The following is a 19,604-nucleotide window of genomic DNA, read 5'->3' as shown; positions in this document are numbered from 1 at the left end:
CTAATATACACACAGCATGCTTCATAAATGCATGGTGAAGTTAATAAACTGGGAAGTGATCTATGTAAATGAGTTGCTAGTTGCTGGACGGGAAGGCAACATGCAGATGTGGGATGCCAGAAAGTGGCCATTTCTTGCCATTTTCATTGTCCACTAGCTGATACCTTTTCCTCTGTCCTGCCTGCAGGGAATTGGGTGCTGCTACCAAGGGTGTGTGTTGAATAGCATGGATGTGATGTCATAACCTTTCCTCCTATGGTGAACCTTGCTTTTCATGCCCATGGATCATTTCAATTGTCAGTCAGAGTGGAGTGGGTAGGAACCCACAGAGCTGAAGATCATTTTAGTGAGTTTTAAAACTCAAATAATAAAATATATTGGCAATGGACTTTTTGGATATTTGTTTTAGTTTGTTTGTTTGCTTGCTTGCTTGTTTGATTTTTGGGCCATACTCAGTAGCACTTAGAGGTTACTCCTGGCTCTGTGCTCAGAAATTAATCCTGGCAGGCTTGTGGGGCTTATGATGCTGGGGATTAAACACAGGTTAGCTGTATGCAAGGCAAACACCCTACCCATTGTGCTATTGCTCTGACCCTGGACATCCTCTTAAATTAAACAGACTTTTTTTGGTTGAGCATGTTACAATCTTAAAATAAAATATTTAGCATATTTAGAAAATGTTGAATAAAATATTAAAAATTAGTTCAATTTAAGAGCAGTCTGTTGAGGCTCTTAAGTAGAGCACATTTATTTTCTGTTCAGTGCAAACACATTGCAGAATCTTTCTGGAGTCTGTTTTGAAACTGTTTAAAAGATTGTTCTGGGGTTTTTCTTGAGCATCGCCTACATGAATATAACTTAAGGTACATTTTATTGTTTCTTGGTTTTGGAAGCCAGCTTTTAAGTCTCACAAGTTCAGAAACCCTGACAAGTTTGTGTAAGCCTGAAGAAATCCAGAAAGTGCTCACTGTTCTCCTTTGAGAATTTCTTAACTGACAAGATTTATTTTGTTTTCAATGCTCAGTTCTCTTTGCTAGTGAGGAAGGATGTCTGCTAGTGGAATAATAATTTAAGAAATGTGCATGGAGGATTGTACCCTAAAACATTCTCCAATTTTTAATTTTTTTAAAAGTCTAGATGGTACAATTCTTGCTCATTTTCTTCCAGTGGAATAACAATGAAACCAATTTAAAAAATAAGTAATTTGTTGGCCCCCTTTCACCTTTCTTTTTATGGGAATTTGGACATTGGCTTCTTCTGTATTTTTATGATGCTACAAAAGCTTCTGAATATGAAATACAGACTGTGTTTTGGGATAACTACCTTTTTGAGCTAGAAAAGTCAATTATTGTTTTATTGCCAGGCTCCTTGGTTGTTTTCTTCTCCTCTCCCACACTTTCATGTACATATATACATACATACATACATATATATATTTATGAGTATGTGTGAAAGAAGTGCATGCTTATCACTTCAGTGTTACCTATGTCTGAGAACTACAGTAAGATACAAAGTTTAAAATCTGTTGATAGTTGAGTTTCATAAAATGTTCTAACTTTCATCACTATGCCAACTCCTAGGATTTTATACCCTACAAGGATTTATATACTTAACCCTTGTAGGTTGTTTTCATAATGGGTTGGTGAGAAGATTGAAAACTCAAAACACCCAGGCTTTTTTATTTATTTGTTTTGGGGTGCCACACCCAGAGTTCTCAGGGCTTATTACTGATCCTGCACTCAGGGAATCACTTCTTTCAGTGCCCAAGCAGCCATACGTGGTGCTGGATATTGAGTTGGGTTGATTACATGTAATGGCAGCATTCTACCCACTGTACTTACTATTCTAGTCCTACACACTGGCAATTTTTTTTGTTTTAGTTTTTTGTTTTTTATTTTTACACACAGGCAATTTTATGTCTGATGAGTGTGAACTGTTGTATTAGAATATTTTTGGACTGGGTTAAATTTTTTCCAGATGAATTGAATACTTTTTTTTTTAAAGAATCACACAATTTGCTAGACCATGGGTTCTTCTAATTTTTACCTTTGACCGCCACAAATGACTGGTTTATTCATTTTCAATGAACAAAGAATGCTGTGGTGGTGGTGTTCTTTGCAGACAAATGCTGCCAAAGCACTTTCCATTGGAAGTTTCTTAATTGATGTACTTTTTAAAAAGATTTCATCTCAGGGTGAAAAAAGGATCTCCCAATCTCTACTTAGGACAAATGCCAATGGCTCAGTTTTTCAAATGATTCTTCCTAGTTAGCTAATGCTATTAGTTTACTACATTTTGTAAGTCTGAAATTTTCTTGACAGAAAAACAGGAATGGTGACTCCTAGCTGGGTTTGAAAATTATACTTGAAAGCATGACTTCTGGACTGGAGTGATAGCATAGCGGGTTGGCATTTGTCTTGCACATGGCTGACCTTGATTCAATCTCTGGCATACCATATTGTCCCCCAAGTCTGTCAGGAGTAATTTCTGAGCACACAGCCAAGAATAACCTCTGAGTGCCAAAGGGTGTGGTCCCAAAACAAATAAAACAAAAACAGCAAAACCATGACTTATTTATGTTACAGGATTTCCAGAGAAGTATAAGGATGTGACAGTTCCCAATATAAATTTGCTATGATTTTCAAAGATCAAGGGTCATCATTGTTTATAGAGACAATTCAAGGGAGAGAGCATTAGAAAGTGTATTAACCTATCAACAATGTTTCCTCTTTGTTTTAACTATGACAAGCCAGAATTTCATGGGCTGAGTCAAATCTTTAATTCTAACAAAAACTAAGTAATATTACAAATATGCAATTCAATTGACTTAAAGGTGCTAAAAAAAAAAAAAAAAAAAGAACCACTAAAGATGAATAAAGCAAGAGCTTTGAATGGATGGGCAGCTTTTCAGGATCATCTTCTGGGAATTGTCCTTTCTCTTTCTGTGGACATAGAGATATTGGTTATATGCAGGATATAGTACTTGCAAACACACATACACACAGGATATATTCCTTCTGGCACAGTTCAGAAGTAAATGCAGTTAAGTAAACAGATGAACACAGCATAAGACCTTTTTGGGAATAATATAAAAACTGGTTCTTTGGGTTCCCAGTCTGCCAGCTAATTCCCAACATGTATTTGGTTGTCTGAGTCAATGTAAGTTCATCTCTGACTGTGTCTTGTGCTCTAGCCACTACCGCAGTGCATATCCCTATAACGTCCATCTGGGAGATGTGCATTCTCAAGCATCCTACTTGTCTGCTGGGCACAGAACTGTTCTCACTTTCCTTCTCCCGTCCATCTGCCGAATCATTTCAGAATACATTCTCTCTTACGCCCCGGCTCTCAAACCCTTTGGAGCAAAGTCCCTCACCTTCTCCGGAGAGACTACTTCTGCCCTAGTGGATGGCCTGCAGCCTGGGGAGCGCTATCTGTTCAAAATCCGAGCAGCAAACAGGAGAGGACAGGGGCCTCACTCTAAAGCCTTCATTGTCGCTCTGCCAACAAGTAAGCATTCAGTGTCTGTTGCATGCTCTCTCATCCTCTGCTTCCTCCACTGCTCATTGTCCTGTGTTACTTTGAATCATATTCTGGGGTGTAGAACTGTTCCAGGGGTTGTTGTGGATGGGGAGGGGCTGGGGGATGGCGCTGAATGCTTGTGTAGATTTCTAGGACATTATTATGGTCCCTTTACATATTTTCTTTTGGTTTTTCGGGCCACACCTGTTTGATGCTCAGGGGTTACTCGTGGCTAAGCGCTCAGGAATTGCCCCTGGCTTGGGGGGACCATATGGGACGCCAGAGGATCGAACCGCTGTCCTTCCTTGGCTAGCACTTGCAAGGCAGACACCTTACCTCTAGCGCCACCTCGCCGACCCCCCCCTTTACATATTGATCCCCCACAGGTCCAGAGAGAGAGAGAGAGAGAGAGAGATATCAATGGATCAGAGCATAGGGCACATGTTCTATATGCAGGAGGCCTGGGTTCCAGCCCCAGCAAAGAGCCATCCCCGAACACTGAGCCTGGAGTATACTGAGCCTGAGCTCAACTGATATAGCCCCAAATATAAATAGACCAAAATGAGTCCCACAAAGATGCTACTGATGGCTCATCACATAAATGACTATTATATGACATTAAAGTGTTGATTATGTAATTAGTCTTATGTCGCTATGCAATTTGGGATGTAAGGTAGCATGAGGACATGTTCTCATGAGAAATGTTATATTATTAGTAGTACCCCTTAATTTCTAAGTAGTGCCTGCAATGTTTACTTTGTATTGAATTCTTTTAGAGTGGGAAAAATTTAAGGGTTCTTGATGATCTGATCTAGCAGCTTCATAAAAGCAATACTCAATAGAGAATTGGAGTGCTCTACTTCCTTGTATCCTCCCAACATCAACAGAAGATATTTACAATTCTCTTCCTCTCTTTATACCCCTCTCTGATAGGGCCCATAGAACCCACAGTCTACCAACAACTTTTAAATAATTCTGTCCTGGTCAAACAGAATTCAGAATCTGATGAATAATATTCCCCTGGGTGCTTCATCTATGGTTCTATAAACTTCCCTCCCCATAAAATATCATACCCTTCATTCAATATTACTCTGGGAAAGGTAATTGTAGGGTCCACTGAACATAGAAAATTTTGCCCACTTCAGCTATCCTTTTATATTAGACGTTATTTGGGGAATACAAATTATTTATTACTAAGGGGGCATTAAACAAGAAGGGAGAAATAAGCCAACTTGTGTTATGGAAAATAGAAATCTCTTTATAAAGTTTCCCAAATTATGAATCCAGATGTAACTGGAGAGATACACAGCAGGTAGGATACTTTCCTTGCATGTGGTTCAATCCCAAATTAACCATATAGTCTCCTGAGCACTACCAGGAGTGATTCCTGAGTGCAGAGCTAGAAATAAGAGCTAAGTACCACTAAATGTGGCCCCCAAACAAACAAAAACATTATGATTTGTGGCATCCTGGAAGATAGTACAAGGCTAGGGCTAATTCTAGCTACGGCTAGTTTGCCTTGCATATGGCTGACCAACTTCAGATCCTGACTTAATCCTCACCACAGTATATGTTGCTCTGAGACCCTCCAGGAATGATCCTTGAACACAGAGCCAGAAGTAATCCCTGAGCACTACCAGGTCTGGCCCCCCAAAGTAAACAAATAAAAGCTTCAATTTTGTATAAAAAAACTATATTTTAATTACTTGTAAGTCACATGTAACACATCTCTACAGGGTCTTGAGCATAAATCACAACAGTTTATATCTGTTCGTATAGCCCTTGTCTCTATGGTCAAAAACAGCTTTAATACGTCTGTACTATCCTGACAACATTCTGTACTAAAACCCAACTTAAGACTTTTACATTTGCAGAATCCATGGCTTATGTTACTGAGCTCACTCCATTCTCTCTGTAGACCTGCTATAGCACAGACCATCCAATATCAGTTACTTGATGTGAAATAGAACCATAAAGAGATGGAGGTCATTGAAGGGGTGTAAATGGAGAAAGTGAAGCCCATGCTCAAGTTAGCAACCCACTGGACCTCCACATGGTCACAAATGTAGTGACAAGTCTGGGCCTCCATACGGTCACATCAGAGTGACCTGGCTTTGGCGCTTTCTCTGCTGACCCAAACTTTTCCTTGTCTGTTCCAGCAAGACCCATTGAGCCCGATGCTCCACCAAAAGCCGATGCGGACAATGACTGGAAGCCTGAAAAACCTGAAAACCAAGGCAGAAACATCAAGAATCCACTTCTTGATTTGAAGAACAAAATCTTGGCAAATGGTGGATTGTCCAGGAAGCCCCCACTGCACCCTAAGTTGGAACTTCAATCGACAGAAGTCTCTGAGGAGGAGAAGGTGCTGGAGACTCCAGAGGACCCTACCACAGTGCCTGTAGCAGGCAGAGACCAGAGGCCACCACCCAGGCCTGTTCCTGGCAGGACTCCTTTGAGAGGCCGAGCCCCAGGGATGCCTAAACGAGGCTCCTCACTGGCTCCTCGCCCAGCCTCCTCTGTCCCCCGTGGCTCTGCTGAGGACAGAGTCCGCCACCCTTCGGGGGAACCCTCCACCAATTCGCCCTCACTCTCTGCTGGCAACGATTTTTTGGACCCCGAGGAGGAAGTACTGGCTGCCAGTCCCCCACAGCTGTCCCCCTCGCGGCCAGCCTGGGACTCCAGCACTCTGCAGGACAGAAACTCTGCACACCGTGTCCCCAGACCAGTCTCGCCTGCCCGGAGGATGCCCCACTCTGGGGGGCATAGGATAGACAAAGCCAGCACCTTCACCCCAACCTCGAGGGGCTCGGCCCAGTCCTCTCTGCCTTCCTCCTCCTCAGGGTCTTCTAGACTGTCCCCAAGGACACAAGTATCTCAAGATGATGCTGAGGAAGAAGAGGAACAGTATGTAGAAGGCAGAGGGTGGCAAGACCGGGCAGAGTCCCCCATGACCGGTCACCTCAGTTTGCTTCGACACAGGCCCCTTGTGACCCCAAGAAGACACCCAGGCAGGTTTGGCAATGGCCGAGGTCTTCGGCTCCAGCCGTCTAGCTCCCCGCCATCCCCAATGTCCCCCCAAGGTCCGTCCAGGGGGGCCACTCACCCCGCCTCTGTTTCTGACCCCTTACGTGGCTCAGGGATCCGGGGATACCGGGAAGAAGATGAAAAGCCACTGATTAGCACAGTGCTCAGCGACCACCAGTCTTCTGCCTCCAGGCAGCCAGCTGCCCAGGGCCTGGACTCACTCAGAAGGAGCCCCCCTCGAGGGGCGAGCCTTCCGAAGCAGAAAGCCCCTGCTAAGATCCCCCAATCTGCCAGTTCTTGGGCTCAGGGCCAGTCTGTGGATGCCAATAACAGAGACACAGAACAGAGCACAGAAGAGCGTGGGGAGGAAGGAGTCCCCAAAACACACCCATCCCCTAGATCCCGTCACCAGACTGGGTCCAGTGTGCCCAAAAGGACAGCAGCTGGGGAGGGCCTGGGACGTGCAGGTCAGCTTTCTGCAGGCCAGGCAGGCAGACGGCCACAATCACAGGCCACACACCCCTCCACGCAGCATACGGCTGCCTCCTTCTCTGACCTCTACCCCTCACGGGGCAGCCACCCGGCCAGCTCCCGAGGAGTGCTCCCCACTACCTCCCAGAATCAGAATAGGGATCCCCAGAACAGAGCTAGCGGCAGCCAGGAAGACAGCTTGGAAGTAGAGACTCAGGGGTCACGGACCAAGGACACCACACCAATGCTACCCAAACAGCGCCAGGTGGAGTCTGGTGGCAGTCACCTCCGTAGGCCCGTGAGCTCCTCTCTGAGGCCCAGGGGTCCTGGGAGAGGGGGGCCCCTGGCCAGGGGGCAGGACAGTGCACCTAAAAGGGAGCATCAGTTCTCCAAATCCTTGCAGTCGGTCTCAGAAGAGGAGGAGGAGGAAACACGCCTCCTCCCCCAAGGGAAGGACGAGGACCCCGTGTCTTCCTCCGTGTACAAGCTGCCATCCCCGTCCAATCCCAGGGGCAGCAGAGTTTCTCAGGGACACCCAGTCCAGGAGCAGCCAGAGGGACGGGAACGTGGACCCGAACCAGCGTCTCCCAGGGCAGGCTTCTCCACAAGGGAACAGCAGGCCAGCGCCTCCAGGGCCTCCCAGCTTCCTTCGAGACACCCTGCGCGCAGCCCAGCCACACCCAGCCCTGTGGTGGGCACCTCAGCCCGGCCATGGTCCACCACCCGTGCTCCCCCAGCCTACACCTCCACCACCCCGATGCTGTCACTGCGCCAGCGCATGATGCATGCAAGGTTCCGGAACCCGTTGTCCCGTGCGCCCGTGAGGTCCCCTCTCCGACAAGGTAAATCTCTAATAATCTGCTGTTTTCTGTTCTGGGCACTGTTTGTAATAGCACCACTCCCAGTTTGTAATAGCACCTCTCCCCACTCAACAAGTCAATGAGTATTTCATTTTATTAGTTTGATGAGAGAAGTGAAGTCTGTGGCCTGCAGGCAGTTGTCAGGAAGTCTAGGCACTCTATCTCATAGACAAAGCCAAACTATGCTCCCAGCAGAACCTGCTGGGACAGGAGCTGCTCAGAACCAATGTGGACAAAGAAATGACAGAAGCCATAGCCCAGAGGCTGGGCTCCATGTCCCCTCTGAGCAGAGATATCTCAGGCCATCTGCAAACCCAGTTCTATCATGTACTTTTATTTTATATTTTTCCATTGGCTATGAGAACTCAATTCTGCTCAACATAGGCATTATGATTACTAACACTAACATGATTAGTAACTAACATGACTAGTAATCATGATGCACCGCAACCATTTCAAATGTGATTCTCTCTTCCCTCTTCTGGTTGGCAAATAGAGCTATAGCTAAGGCCTTAAGCTTTATCTAGAAAAATTACTTATATGGAACAGTATTCTCCCAATATTGTAAAAGAAACCCCTCAATTTTAATATATTCTAAAAATATTTAGACTTAACACAAGGAAGACATAATTTAAGATCATTAAATATGATCCCCATACAAGATTTGTTTGGTTGACCATTCTTTAATGCTTCTGTTTGAATTGAGGCTCTGGGATAAAAGCAACTCTGCAGGCATTTACAGGATTCCTATTTGCTTTAGAGAGATTTTTTTGTTTCTTTCTTTGTTCTTACCCTGCTTCCTTTTAACAGAAAATAAGTACTTTGTAATCAAATAATAAATTGCACATGACTAAAATAAAGCTCTCGGAAATGGAAAGTAGAAGTTCCAGGAATTTGCAGGATTTATCTGGTTCTGCTATTATTTACTTATTTATTTTTGTACTGTGCAGGTTATAATGGCAGTCCCAATGTAGAAGCGCAACTTCTTTCTGGTAGTAACGGAAAACCAAGTGGACAAAGAATTATCAACGGCCCTCAAGGAACAAAGTGGGTAGGGTAAAATTTCTTTATGTCTTCCAGTTATTTGGGGGAGGAGAAGCTTGATGGATATTGTGTCTCCATAAACCAGTGGCCTTAGGAATTTTTTTCTTCTTTGTCTCTATCTAAACCACTTATAGTATACTTGTAAGTTATTTCTTCTGGAGATCAGGAAAAGCTTTTCTTCTCCCTTGGAACTTGTTTGTTTTTTCCTCATAGCTAGGAAATAGGGAAGGATTTTGATTCTTGTTTTTCCACAGTGAGGAAGTCATACCATGACCCAACCCTTCAAAGTAGATGCCATTTGGGTTGCTAATGTCCCCTAGCAGGAACAAAGCCAGCCTGCTGCATGGCTTCACCTGGAACTTCTACTTTTCATTTCCGAGAGCTTTATTTTAGTCTTGTGTAATTTATTATTTGATTACAAATTACTTATTTTCTGTTAAAAGGAAGCAGGGTGAAAACAAAGAAAGAAACAAAAAAAATCTCTCTAAATAAAATAGGAATTTTTGAAAAATCAGAACACCTATATAGTCTCCCAACAACTATTATTTCAATTCAGTAAAATGGCAAATAAGTATTAGTAGTTTACTAATATTCCCACTTCACAGCTTTAGCCTGGGGTTCAAATGTATGCTTTGGAGCCTGAAAGTCATGGAAGCTAATGAGAAAAGCATTCTGCAATGTCCAGGGTTATTAGAATACCTGTTCTCAAAGAATCAAAAAATTATTAAGCAGGGAATTCCCATTTTTAAATATGTGGGTCAAGGAAAGCATATTGAAGGCCTCTGGAATTTTCAGTCAAGTCAATCTAAAGATCTATTTTGCTTTTTCTCAACTGGGTGGGCATTTATAATAATGAACTTGAATGAACTTGAAGCTAAATGTCATTGTAATCCATTGCAAATGGAAAGAGCACAGATGTCAAAAATAGGGTCTATATTAAAGTAAGTTTAATTTGAATTCATGGAAACTAACACCCCACAAAGCCTTCTTGCAGGAGGTCATCCAGTGGCTGGATCTAGCTTGGGTGGGCTTTTTTTCTTGTTGCCAGCCCACGGAATCACTGGGGATGTTGTCTGTGATGGGCTGGAATCTGGCAGGTAGTTCTCATGTCTGAAAAAATGGCTTCCAGCTGGCACCAAGGTTACTATTCTAGTGTTTTACTTTGAGAACTACTTGTGTAGTGTTAGATTTGCTTCTTATTGGCCATGATAATAATAGCTCCTTCCCCCACACTTTTAGAACTCCTTTGGAGTGAACTTTGGCAAGCATACTCAATTAGGTCATGTAATTGCAAATGAAGCTATTTTTGTTATGGAATCTTGGGCTGTTTTTATTTATTTTATTTTATTTTGGGGACCACACCGGATGATGCTCAGGGGATATTCCTGGCTATGCACTCAGAAATCACTGCTGGCTTGGGGACCATATGGGATGCCGGGGATTGAACCAAAGTTTATTCTGGGTCACTGCATGCAAGGCAAACACCCTACCACTGTGTTATCTCTCCAACCCTGGATTTTTTTAAAACAATAATAGCAATAGAAAAAAATTTATTGCTTTAATAACACCAGCAATGCACTTTCATTGTAAAAAATTAAGGCAAAGTGAATATATATAAAAAGATAAAAGATAAGTATCCCTAATCAGTTTTCTAGGATGACCATAGTTAAGGCTTTGACATATCCATTCAGATTTTTTTCTCTATAGTTTTAAATTTACAGACACCAATACATAAAGACATTTTTAATTTTGCAAAAAAAAAAAACCCACATTATATTTTGTGTCACTGTCAATATATCTGAAATTTCCTCATCCATTTCACTGGTTGTTCTTCATTGGCTGGAAGGATCTTTTGTTAAATATCTTCTTTAGGGGCCAGAGAGATATCATGGAGATAGGTCATTTACCTTGCATGCAGAAGGGTGTTGGTTCAAATTCCAGCATTCTATATGGTCCCCGAGCTTGCCAGGAGCAATTTCTGAGCGTAGACCAGGAGTAACCCCTGAGCGCTGTTGGGTATGACCCAAAAACAAACGAAAAAAATCTTTTCTTTACATTGATGAACACTTAGATTATTCCTTTTTTTTTTTTTTTTTTTTTTAGCATTAGACACAATGTACGAAATGGTGAAGGTCTTTTGGACATCTTTTGTATTTTGAGGGCATTTGAACGATTTGCATTTCATTCATTCATTCACTTTTAGTTTGGGGACAAACTCAGCAATGATCAGAGTTTACTCCTTCTGACAGTGTTTAGGAGACCAACTGAGGACCCAGGGATCAAATGTGGGTTGGCAGCATGAAGGAGAGCACCTAATCCTCTGTGCTATCTCTCCAACCAAAGTTAGATTTTATATCAGTAAATAATTTAAGTATAAAATCAAGATTTTTCTACTTTTTTTTTTTTTTTTTTTTGCTTTTTGGGCCTCATCCAATGAAGCTCAGGGGTGACTCCTGGCTATGTGCTCAGAAATCGCTCCTGGCTTGGGGGACTATATGGGACAGTGGGGGATAGAACCAACAGTCTATTCTAGGTTAGCTCACGCAAGGCAAATGCCCTACCGCTTGTACCACCACTCTGACCCCTCTACTTTATTCTTATTAAATCTTATTAATGATTCTGACAGTGCTTTGCAACCACCATTTTTTACTAAGGATCTTCACATGTGGATTCATGTCATTGGGTTAAGGTGAATGTTTCCGTCTGATAAAGTCTTTGTGACTTGGGCTTAGGTGGTGGATCTTGACCGTGGCTTGGTTCTGAATGCAGAAGGACGGTACCTCCAAGACTCACATGGAAATCCTCTTCGAGTGAAGTTAGGAGGAGATGGACAAACCATTGTGGGTGAGAACTCTTGTTAAAAAACAGAAGTGTGCTGGGTTCACAGAGAATTAATCCCATCCCCTCTCTTCCTCCTCCCTCTCATTTCTGGGGATTCTCTTGGTCTAGTTCTTGCCAGCCATTAGAGGAGCCTGGGGTGGGAAAGTGGGCTCATATTTTTCTGAAGCAATTCTAGTTAAATTCCTCCAACTTTACCTTTGGAAAAGGCTAAGTTCCTAAAATTGGGGGTGGTGAGGGTCTAGAACTCAGCTCAGCTCACACACCACCCATACATAAACTGCCTGCTGCCTATTTGAACTCTGACTAGTGGAGATATTTTCAAATTTCTGCAGAATTAGGTTAGTGGCAGAAAAGTTGCACTGGTTAAGAGACTGTGTGCATTTTATGGCTGAAACACAACTATGAACATGGTTTGTAACCACGATGCTTAAATAAACAAATAAATTATTTTTAAAAATCGCTTCAGAAAAAGCTTCAAAGAGGATATGGTGTGATGTATATAAGTTGCATGAAATTCACATGATGGTGCCTTAATAAAATATGATTCACTATATCCTCATTTGTTTGTGCATAATCTCCAGATTCTTAGTCCTCATGAGTGGAGAGTTAAGTGGTTAACATTTAAAGCTTAAAAAAGATTTACTCCTTGACTGTTGACAGGGAAAATGTTTGCCAACTGGGGCCCCAAACAATCATTTCTCCTTAGGAACAGGTGGATGTCTTGGGTGAACTTCCTTGCATGTCCTCTTCTGCCTGTTACTGATAGGACATGAGCTTAAAGGAGTTATCTGTAATATCTCCTCCAAACAACTCCCTCTGTGGCAAAGCTTCTGTATGCTCTTGTTTCAGATCTCGAAGGGACTCCTGTGATAAGCCCTGAGGGCCTGCCCCTGTTTGGGCAAGGGCGGCATGGACAACCACTGGCCAGTGCCCAGGACAGACCTATTTTGAGTCTTGGAGGAAAACCACTGGTGGGCTTGGAGGTGGCCAAAACCACTACCCGTGTGCCCACCACTACCACCACTACTGTACCCCCCACTACCACCACCACCACCACCACTACCACCACCACCACCACCACCACCACCTTGCCCACCACCACAACGACTACCAGGAGGCCCAAGACTACCACCCGTCGGCCTATGACCACAACCACACGTAGGCCTATGATTACTACCACCCGACGGCCCCCAACCACTACCACCCGCCGCATGACCGTTGCACGCCGCAGGACAACCATTCAAACAACTACACAGACCACCACCACCACCCCTGAGCCAACGACCCCCATCCCCACCTGTCCCTCCGGGACTGTGGAACAGCACGACCAATATGGCAATGTTATCCTGGGCTCCAGTGGATTCCCCGAGTGTGTCCCTGAAGAAGGTACCTGCTCCCTCCTAACTGAGTGGGTAGGTGGGGGGATGGTGTCTGGCTTGTTGAAAGTAGAGGAATGTTTCTAGTCCTGTAGCTTGGTGTCAGATTTGGTGAATCACAAAATTGCTTCTGACAACCCACATCAAAATTTTGAACAGCAAATAGGACTGTGTTATAGTTGGCTGCCTGTGATAGTATTCAAGTCAACCTTCTGCTGAAGCAGGGGACGATGGTAGTTTGCACTAATTTTGTTCAAGGATGTCCCATTTCACTTGTACTGTGCACTTGAGATATGGTACAGAAAAGTATGAGCCAGTAGGAAGCTGGTTCCCTCCCCTACTTCCTCGCAAGATAGAAAACAAAGAAAAGCAACAACAACAACAAAAAACAAAAACAAGAACATCAGAGGAAATTCAATTCCTCAATGGGATCATTGGCAACTTTGCCTGATCAGATGGCCATTGTTACCTACTCCTTAAAATATCGTTTCTACAGATATTTTATTTTATTTTATTAGTATTTCTAGAGCTAAGTTTCTGGTGACGTTTTGTACTCATTTTCCTTGACCATCTGGACAAACCAAAGAAAATCAACCACAACCCTAATGTTCATGGTTGACAGCTACTTTTAAAGGCAAGGTGAAAGTTTTTCACACAGATTCTGGGCTCACTTAGAAAACATCCAGTTTGACCCAGTTCCAAATGCTGCAAACAACATGCAAATGGGCCAAATACTGATGATCAGTCTTTTAAAAAAAAGTTGAAATAAACTTTATGATGTATGAAAAGTGAATTTTACTTAGACTGAAAATGGTGCCCTTTCAGAACAGTAGGACATTTCCTTTTGCCAGATGTTACTTGTTCTAAGAAGAGACCCCAATTTATCAGGGAAAACCATCTTTCTGTGGTCTGTGACAGTGCTCCAGAGTTTCAGCACCTCAATGGCCTGCCCTCAGTGCCAGGCACCCAGGCAGAAAATACTTACTTCCCTGCTTCTTTTGGTCACTTCGGGATGCCAGAATTACACTATATATTTGGTTTTGACCAAAACAAAATGAATATTTAAAAAAAATATTCTTCACCCTGCTTTCTCTCCAAACTAGATGATTTCTCAGGGTTAGAGACTGACACAGCAGGACCCACTGAAGAAGATTATGTTGTCTACGATGAAGGTAGGAACTTATTTTTCCACATGTGATTTGGCCAATTTTTTTCTGTAACCAAAGATCTTTTTGTCACAACTTAGTGAGTCACCACAACTACTATTTCTTCAGAACTCCTGGCTGGGTCGCTGTACTGGTGGGGTAAATGGTGATTTTAACCCTTCCCAAGAGATGCTCCAATAGATGAGTGATGAAAATCAATGTGCATAGTTAGCAGTGGGTACTGGAAGAAAGACTTTACTGCTCCATCACTTCATTTTGGCCCTGCTATTGTCTCATATCATGTAGAGAGTGATTTGTCCTAATCCCTTTGTGATTTTACCTTCTAGAAGTACCTGCTCCAGCTACTGACTGGAGTCATAGCCTTACATCTGTCAGCTCTTGGATTGGGGATTCACACATGGCCATGATGAGTTTGAGATCCTGACTGTAGCCTGCAGCTATATCACACAACCTGACTTGAAAGAGAATTAGCCTCATTTGGAAAGACTTGAATAGTTTCAGTTTCCAAAGGGGTTCCAAGCATCTCTCTTGTCTTCAAGTATTACATATCTAGCAACTTCCATTGTCTTTTACAAATGTGAAATAGCTAGATCTCTGAATAAGAGTCACCTTAACCCTCTCCAGAAAAGTCTTTATATACATGACAAAGAGAAAAATATCACATGTTTAATTATGTGAATTTTTGTGGCTTTAAAGCAGGAAAGCATTTGGGCTGAGAATGGCATTAGACCAGTTGTGGGTTTGCTGAGCTGGATAAATGTCCAATTTGGCTCTTAAAAAAAGAAATCACTCTTTTTTTTTTTTTTTGGTCACTTTCCTTTTTACTTCATCTCTGTAACCTCAGAAAATTAAATTTTCTGAGCAGGTAGAAATAGGGAAGGGGAAATACTGTCTCAAACCATGCTTGCTGATAGCATGAATTTTAGTGTGTGTGTCTGTCCATATGTACATGTGTTAATCAAAAGCTGAAACTTAAGTAGCTCACTTCCAGCCAACAGTGTCCCCAATTACCAAACCTTCCTATTCTTTTCAGATTATGAAGTTGAGACATCAAGGAGGCCACCAGCCACTCCCAAAGCCTCCACTACCACTGTTCTTCCCAACATCATCTCTCCAGAAGGCTCCATTAGTTCTTTTCCTGAAGAAGAATTGGATCTGGCTGGAAAAAAGAGATTTGTTGGTAAGTAGAATTTTCTTCATCAGAGAAACCTGCAGTGCAGGTCCTTTGAAGACAAATATGGCTGATTCTTGGGTCCAAACACTGAGAGGAGCAGATTTTCTAAAGCCAAATTTCCCTTGAGGAGTAACTGTGTAACTCTTTCATGTCATTGGCAGAATTCAGAGAGTCAGTTCTAGGAAGTGAATTCTAGGGAGTGGGTGAGGGAACTGCAGAACCTGTGGGGTGGGACTGGGTCCAGTGATAGGCTGGGGCATTGCACAAGAGAGGGAAGTGGGGAATTATGCCCCTAACAAAAACCTCAATGGTTTCCCGAGCCTGCCAGGCCAACTTCTTCTTTTTTTTTTTTTTTGGTTTTTGGGCCACACCCACGGTGCTCAGGGGTTACTCCTGGCTGTCTGCTCAGAAATAGCTCCTGGCAGGCACCAGGGACCATACTGGACACCGGGATTCGAACCAACCACCTTTGGTCCTGGATCGGCTGCTTGCGAGGCAAACACCGCTGTGCTATCTCTCCGGGCCCCCAGGAGCAACTTCTGAGAGCAGAGCCAGGAGTAACCCCTGAACATCACTGGGTGTGACTCAAAATAATAAATAAATAAATAAATAAATAAATAAATAAATAAATAAATAAATAATAGAACTGTTTAGGGACTGTGGAGGAAACATGGTCAAAAATAGAATAAAAAACGCACTTAATCCTGCAAGGGTGCCTGCTGGTTGGTCTGTGAAATCCCCCATTCTCTGTTTTTCATGTCCCTGGTGAATGTTGATGTGCTAACAACTGTCTTTACCGTCTCTGTCAATTTAAACAATGGCTCCAGGTGGGAAGCTCCTATTGGGAGGCAGGGTGTGGCAATGTGGTATTGAATAAATGGCTTGCCCATGAGACCACTAGCCATGAGACCCTAATGCTTGGATAGTTTGTTTCATTCTCTGCTACCCACAAACCAAGGCTGGAGAACTAACTTGACAAGACTCCCAACCAGAGAGTCATTGACACCTGGGAACATGAGAAAGTTTCATGTGCCCAACCCTCCTAAATCTTTCCTGAAGACTTCATCACTGTTACATTCATCCTCAAAGAGGAACAGCTAACAGGCAACAGCTGAAGTTCTTTCTTCCATTTTTTCCCTGTCATCTTAATTGGCCCTGGGACTTGGGATCCAGATTGTTTTACTCTCCCCTCAATTATTGAAACAATTGCTAGAGGAAGGTTTTCTTTAACTCAATTTGGTTTCTTCATTCCCTCTGGGAATCATTTGTCCCTTATTCTGAATGCCCTGCACTAATGGGCAGATTAATATCCCTAAGTGAAAATAAGTAATATATTACTCAACAGAGACAGACAATAGCTTACATGAGCAATGCCCATTCCTCTTTCCAAAACAAATGTGCCACCATAGTAGAGGTTGACTCTTGCCAGCTGAGAAATAGTATGAGGCAGCAAAACCACCCCTACTTGAAGCTGAGAATTTTGATTGGATTAATGCTGGGCCAAGGTGGACAACAACCTCGCCTAGTTCACAGATTGTCCTGACTTCTCTCTCTAGGACATAAATTGAAGTGGTTTTATGCTCTCCTTAGCTAGTCCAATAACTTTTCTCAAGGAATAAAGGTTTACTATTGTTTGCCTATTTTCATTTGCCTGTACCTCTGTAAAATAGAGGAAACCCTCCTCACCAAAATGTCCCCTGGGTGAGCCACAGACAAAGTTCAAAGCCCTAATTTTATACAAGTGAACTAAACAATAGAGAAGTTAATTTTTTTTAGTTCCAACATCTGTTGAAATGAGAGATACTGGTACTCAAATGCACTATGGAACTCTTAGAACCAGAAATATTTTCTTGAGGGTATTTGAGAGACTTGATGCATAAAGCCCAAGATCAACTCTAACTTAGAGGGTATTCAATCAGAGAATTGTAAAGGGAATCTTCTAGATCCTTGTTTCATGGGCACTTACTCAGTATCAGATGGCCCAGCAGGAAGGTGGAATATCATCCCAGATCCTGTACATACACAAAGAAATGTGTGAAGAGAAAGCATGAACCTGCCCATAAGTGGGTGGAGCTGTTACTGGGAATGTCAGTTGGCATGTTTATAGAGGCTGTGTAAGGCTGGCCTTGTATAGCTGTTCTAAGTGGTGTAGGGATGCCTGAAACCTTAAGGAAGAACACCCAAGACTGAAGAACAGAGGCTAAACAACTTGATTCATATTTGTTTTTATTCTGGTTCCCCCAAATACCTTCTATTTAATTATGAGTTGTTTACAGTATTAGCTGTACCTGACTCATGCTTTTTCCAAATCATTGAGCAAAGAATGGTACAGATAATATTGCACTGAACTCAGGGATTTTTCAGCATCAATTTGAAGGCACAGTTGTTGATGTTGAGGGGGCAATAGGATCTTTTGAAATCACAATTTTGGAATACATTATGATATTTTTTAATCAAAGACTGTACTCTGAGTTAAGTATTGGGGATGATGGGACCAGAGCAGTAGCACAGCACATAGAGCATTTGTCTTGCATGCAGCTGGCCACACCCAGTGACACTAAGGGGTTACTCCTGGCTATGCGCTCAGAAATCGCTCCTGGCTTGGGGGACCAGGAATGGGATGCTGGGGATCGAACCGAGGTTTGTCCTGAGTCAGCTGTGTGCAAGACAAATGCCCTACCACTGTGCTATTGCTCCAAACCCTGACCCAGATTTTATCTCTAACATCCCATAAGGTTTCCCAAGCCCACTAGGAATGATTTCTAAGCACAGAACCAGGTAACCCCCCCGAGCACCATAGAGAGTTGCCCAAATTACTCCAACAGTATTAGGGGTGAAAGGGATCATGGCTCGCATCTTTGTCTGATAGGGAAAGTCTGGATAACATATATGACTCTTTGGAGCAGACATGGTGTTTCTTTCTCCAGAGAAAGTTTTCCACAATCTGATGAAAAACCTGTCATTTTCTAGCTCCTTATGTGACCTACCTAAGTAAAGATCCATCAATGCCATGTTCTCTGACTGATGCTCTGGATCATTTCCAAGTGGAAAGCCTGGATGAAATCATTCCAAATGATCTAACGAAGACTGATCAGCCTCCTCAACATGCCCCCCGAAACATCACTGTGGTTGCCATGGAGGGCTGCCACTCATTTGTTATTGTGGACTGGAACAAGGCCATCCCAGGGGATGTGGTAACAGGTATGTTGAAAGTCAACTCTTAGAGTTTCCAAAGTCTGAATGTGGGATAACAAAGTGATAATATATGCAGACATTGTGAATAAATGAATGGATGATGGATGTATGGGAATGGGTAGAAGGAGAGGTTAATAAAGTGTTAATGAGAGGATGGATAGATAAAAGAGGGATAGATTGAAAGATAAATTGATGTATCATTGAAAAATGTATAGATGCAGGATAACTTGATGAAGGATTGATTAATTAAATGAATTGATGGAGGAATGATAAGTAGATGAAGTATGGGTGGATGTTTGAATAATGCATATGTTTTTCTTGACTGTAACCAACAAGTGAACAATGATAGGGTTCTATAAAGGGTAGTAAATAGAAGTCAGAAGTCTTGTGGCCTAATCCTACTTTCATTTGTATGATCTGGAGTTAGCTACTTTATCTCTCCAGACCCTGGTTTTCTCATATGTCAAACACCACCAAATATCTAGCATTCTATAATCTAAGTATATTCTATCATGCCCAAAGAGTTCTGTGGCCACCAGCTAAATCAAAGTTCTTGCATCCCAGGCATGATCTTGTACTCTGTGGCCACATACAGAGTGAACTCTGGGAGCAGAATCACACCCCCTTCCTTGCCTGCTGGTGATTCTGGATTCTTTCTGTGGGAATTGGATATGATCTTAAGTCTCCCAGGTCTTAATCCATGGATTCTCAGGAGTTAATTTGGCCTTGACAAGAATATAATTGAGATTAATCCTGTTAAAATCTTAAGAGGATGGGTTGTTTTTTGGACTAGGTAGTTCCTTGATAAAGGATTCATCCATTATATGAGAGGGTGGAATATGTGTGTGTTCATGTGTGTGTATGTTGGGCTCAGGTGGTAGTGGTCCTACATGTGATCCTAGGACCACACACAGTGATGTTTGGAGGT

The 19,604-nt window shown here is 42.7% G+C and overlaps 1 protein-coding gene across 1 annotated transcript in view; it reads left to right on the top strand.

Moving 5' to 3' along the window:
- Positions 1–19,604, top strand: part of FNDC1 (fibronectin type III domain containing 1) — a 55,794-nt gene that overhangs the window by 21,358 nt on the left and 14,832 nt on the right. Inside the window, exons 9-17 of the mRNA XM_049764740.1 lie at positions 3,322–3,510; positions 5,682–7,862; positions 8,831–8,931; positions 11,657–11,768; positions 12,615–12,793; positions 12,890–13,151; positions 14,245–14,313; positions 15,341–15,487; positions 18,452–18,682. Of these exons, the coding sequence (XP_049620697.1) occupies positions 3,322–3,510; positions 5,682–7,862; positions 8,831–8,931; positions 11,657–11,768; positions 12,615–12,793; positions 12,890–13,151; positions 14,245–14,313; positions 15,341–15,487; positions 18,452–18,682 (3,471 nt within the window). The remainder of the gene's footprint in view (positions 1–3,321; positions 3,511–5,681; positions 7,863–8,830; positions 8,932–11,656; positions 11,769–12,614; positions 12,794–12,889; positions 13,152–14,244; positions 14,314–15,340; positions 15,488–18,451; positions 18,683–19,604) is intronic.

This window comes from Suncus etruscus, chromosome 18 (genome assembly GCF_024139225.1).
Source record: "Suncus etruscus isolate mSunEtr1 chromosome 18, mSunEtr1.pri.cur, whole genome shotgun sequence".
NCBI lineage: Eukaryota > Metazoa > Chordata > Mammalia > Eulipotyphla > Soricidae > Suncus > Suncus etruscus.
Note: the sequence above shows the minus strand (reverse complement) of the source record. Positions and strands in the feature narration are given on the sequence as shown.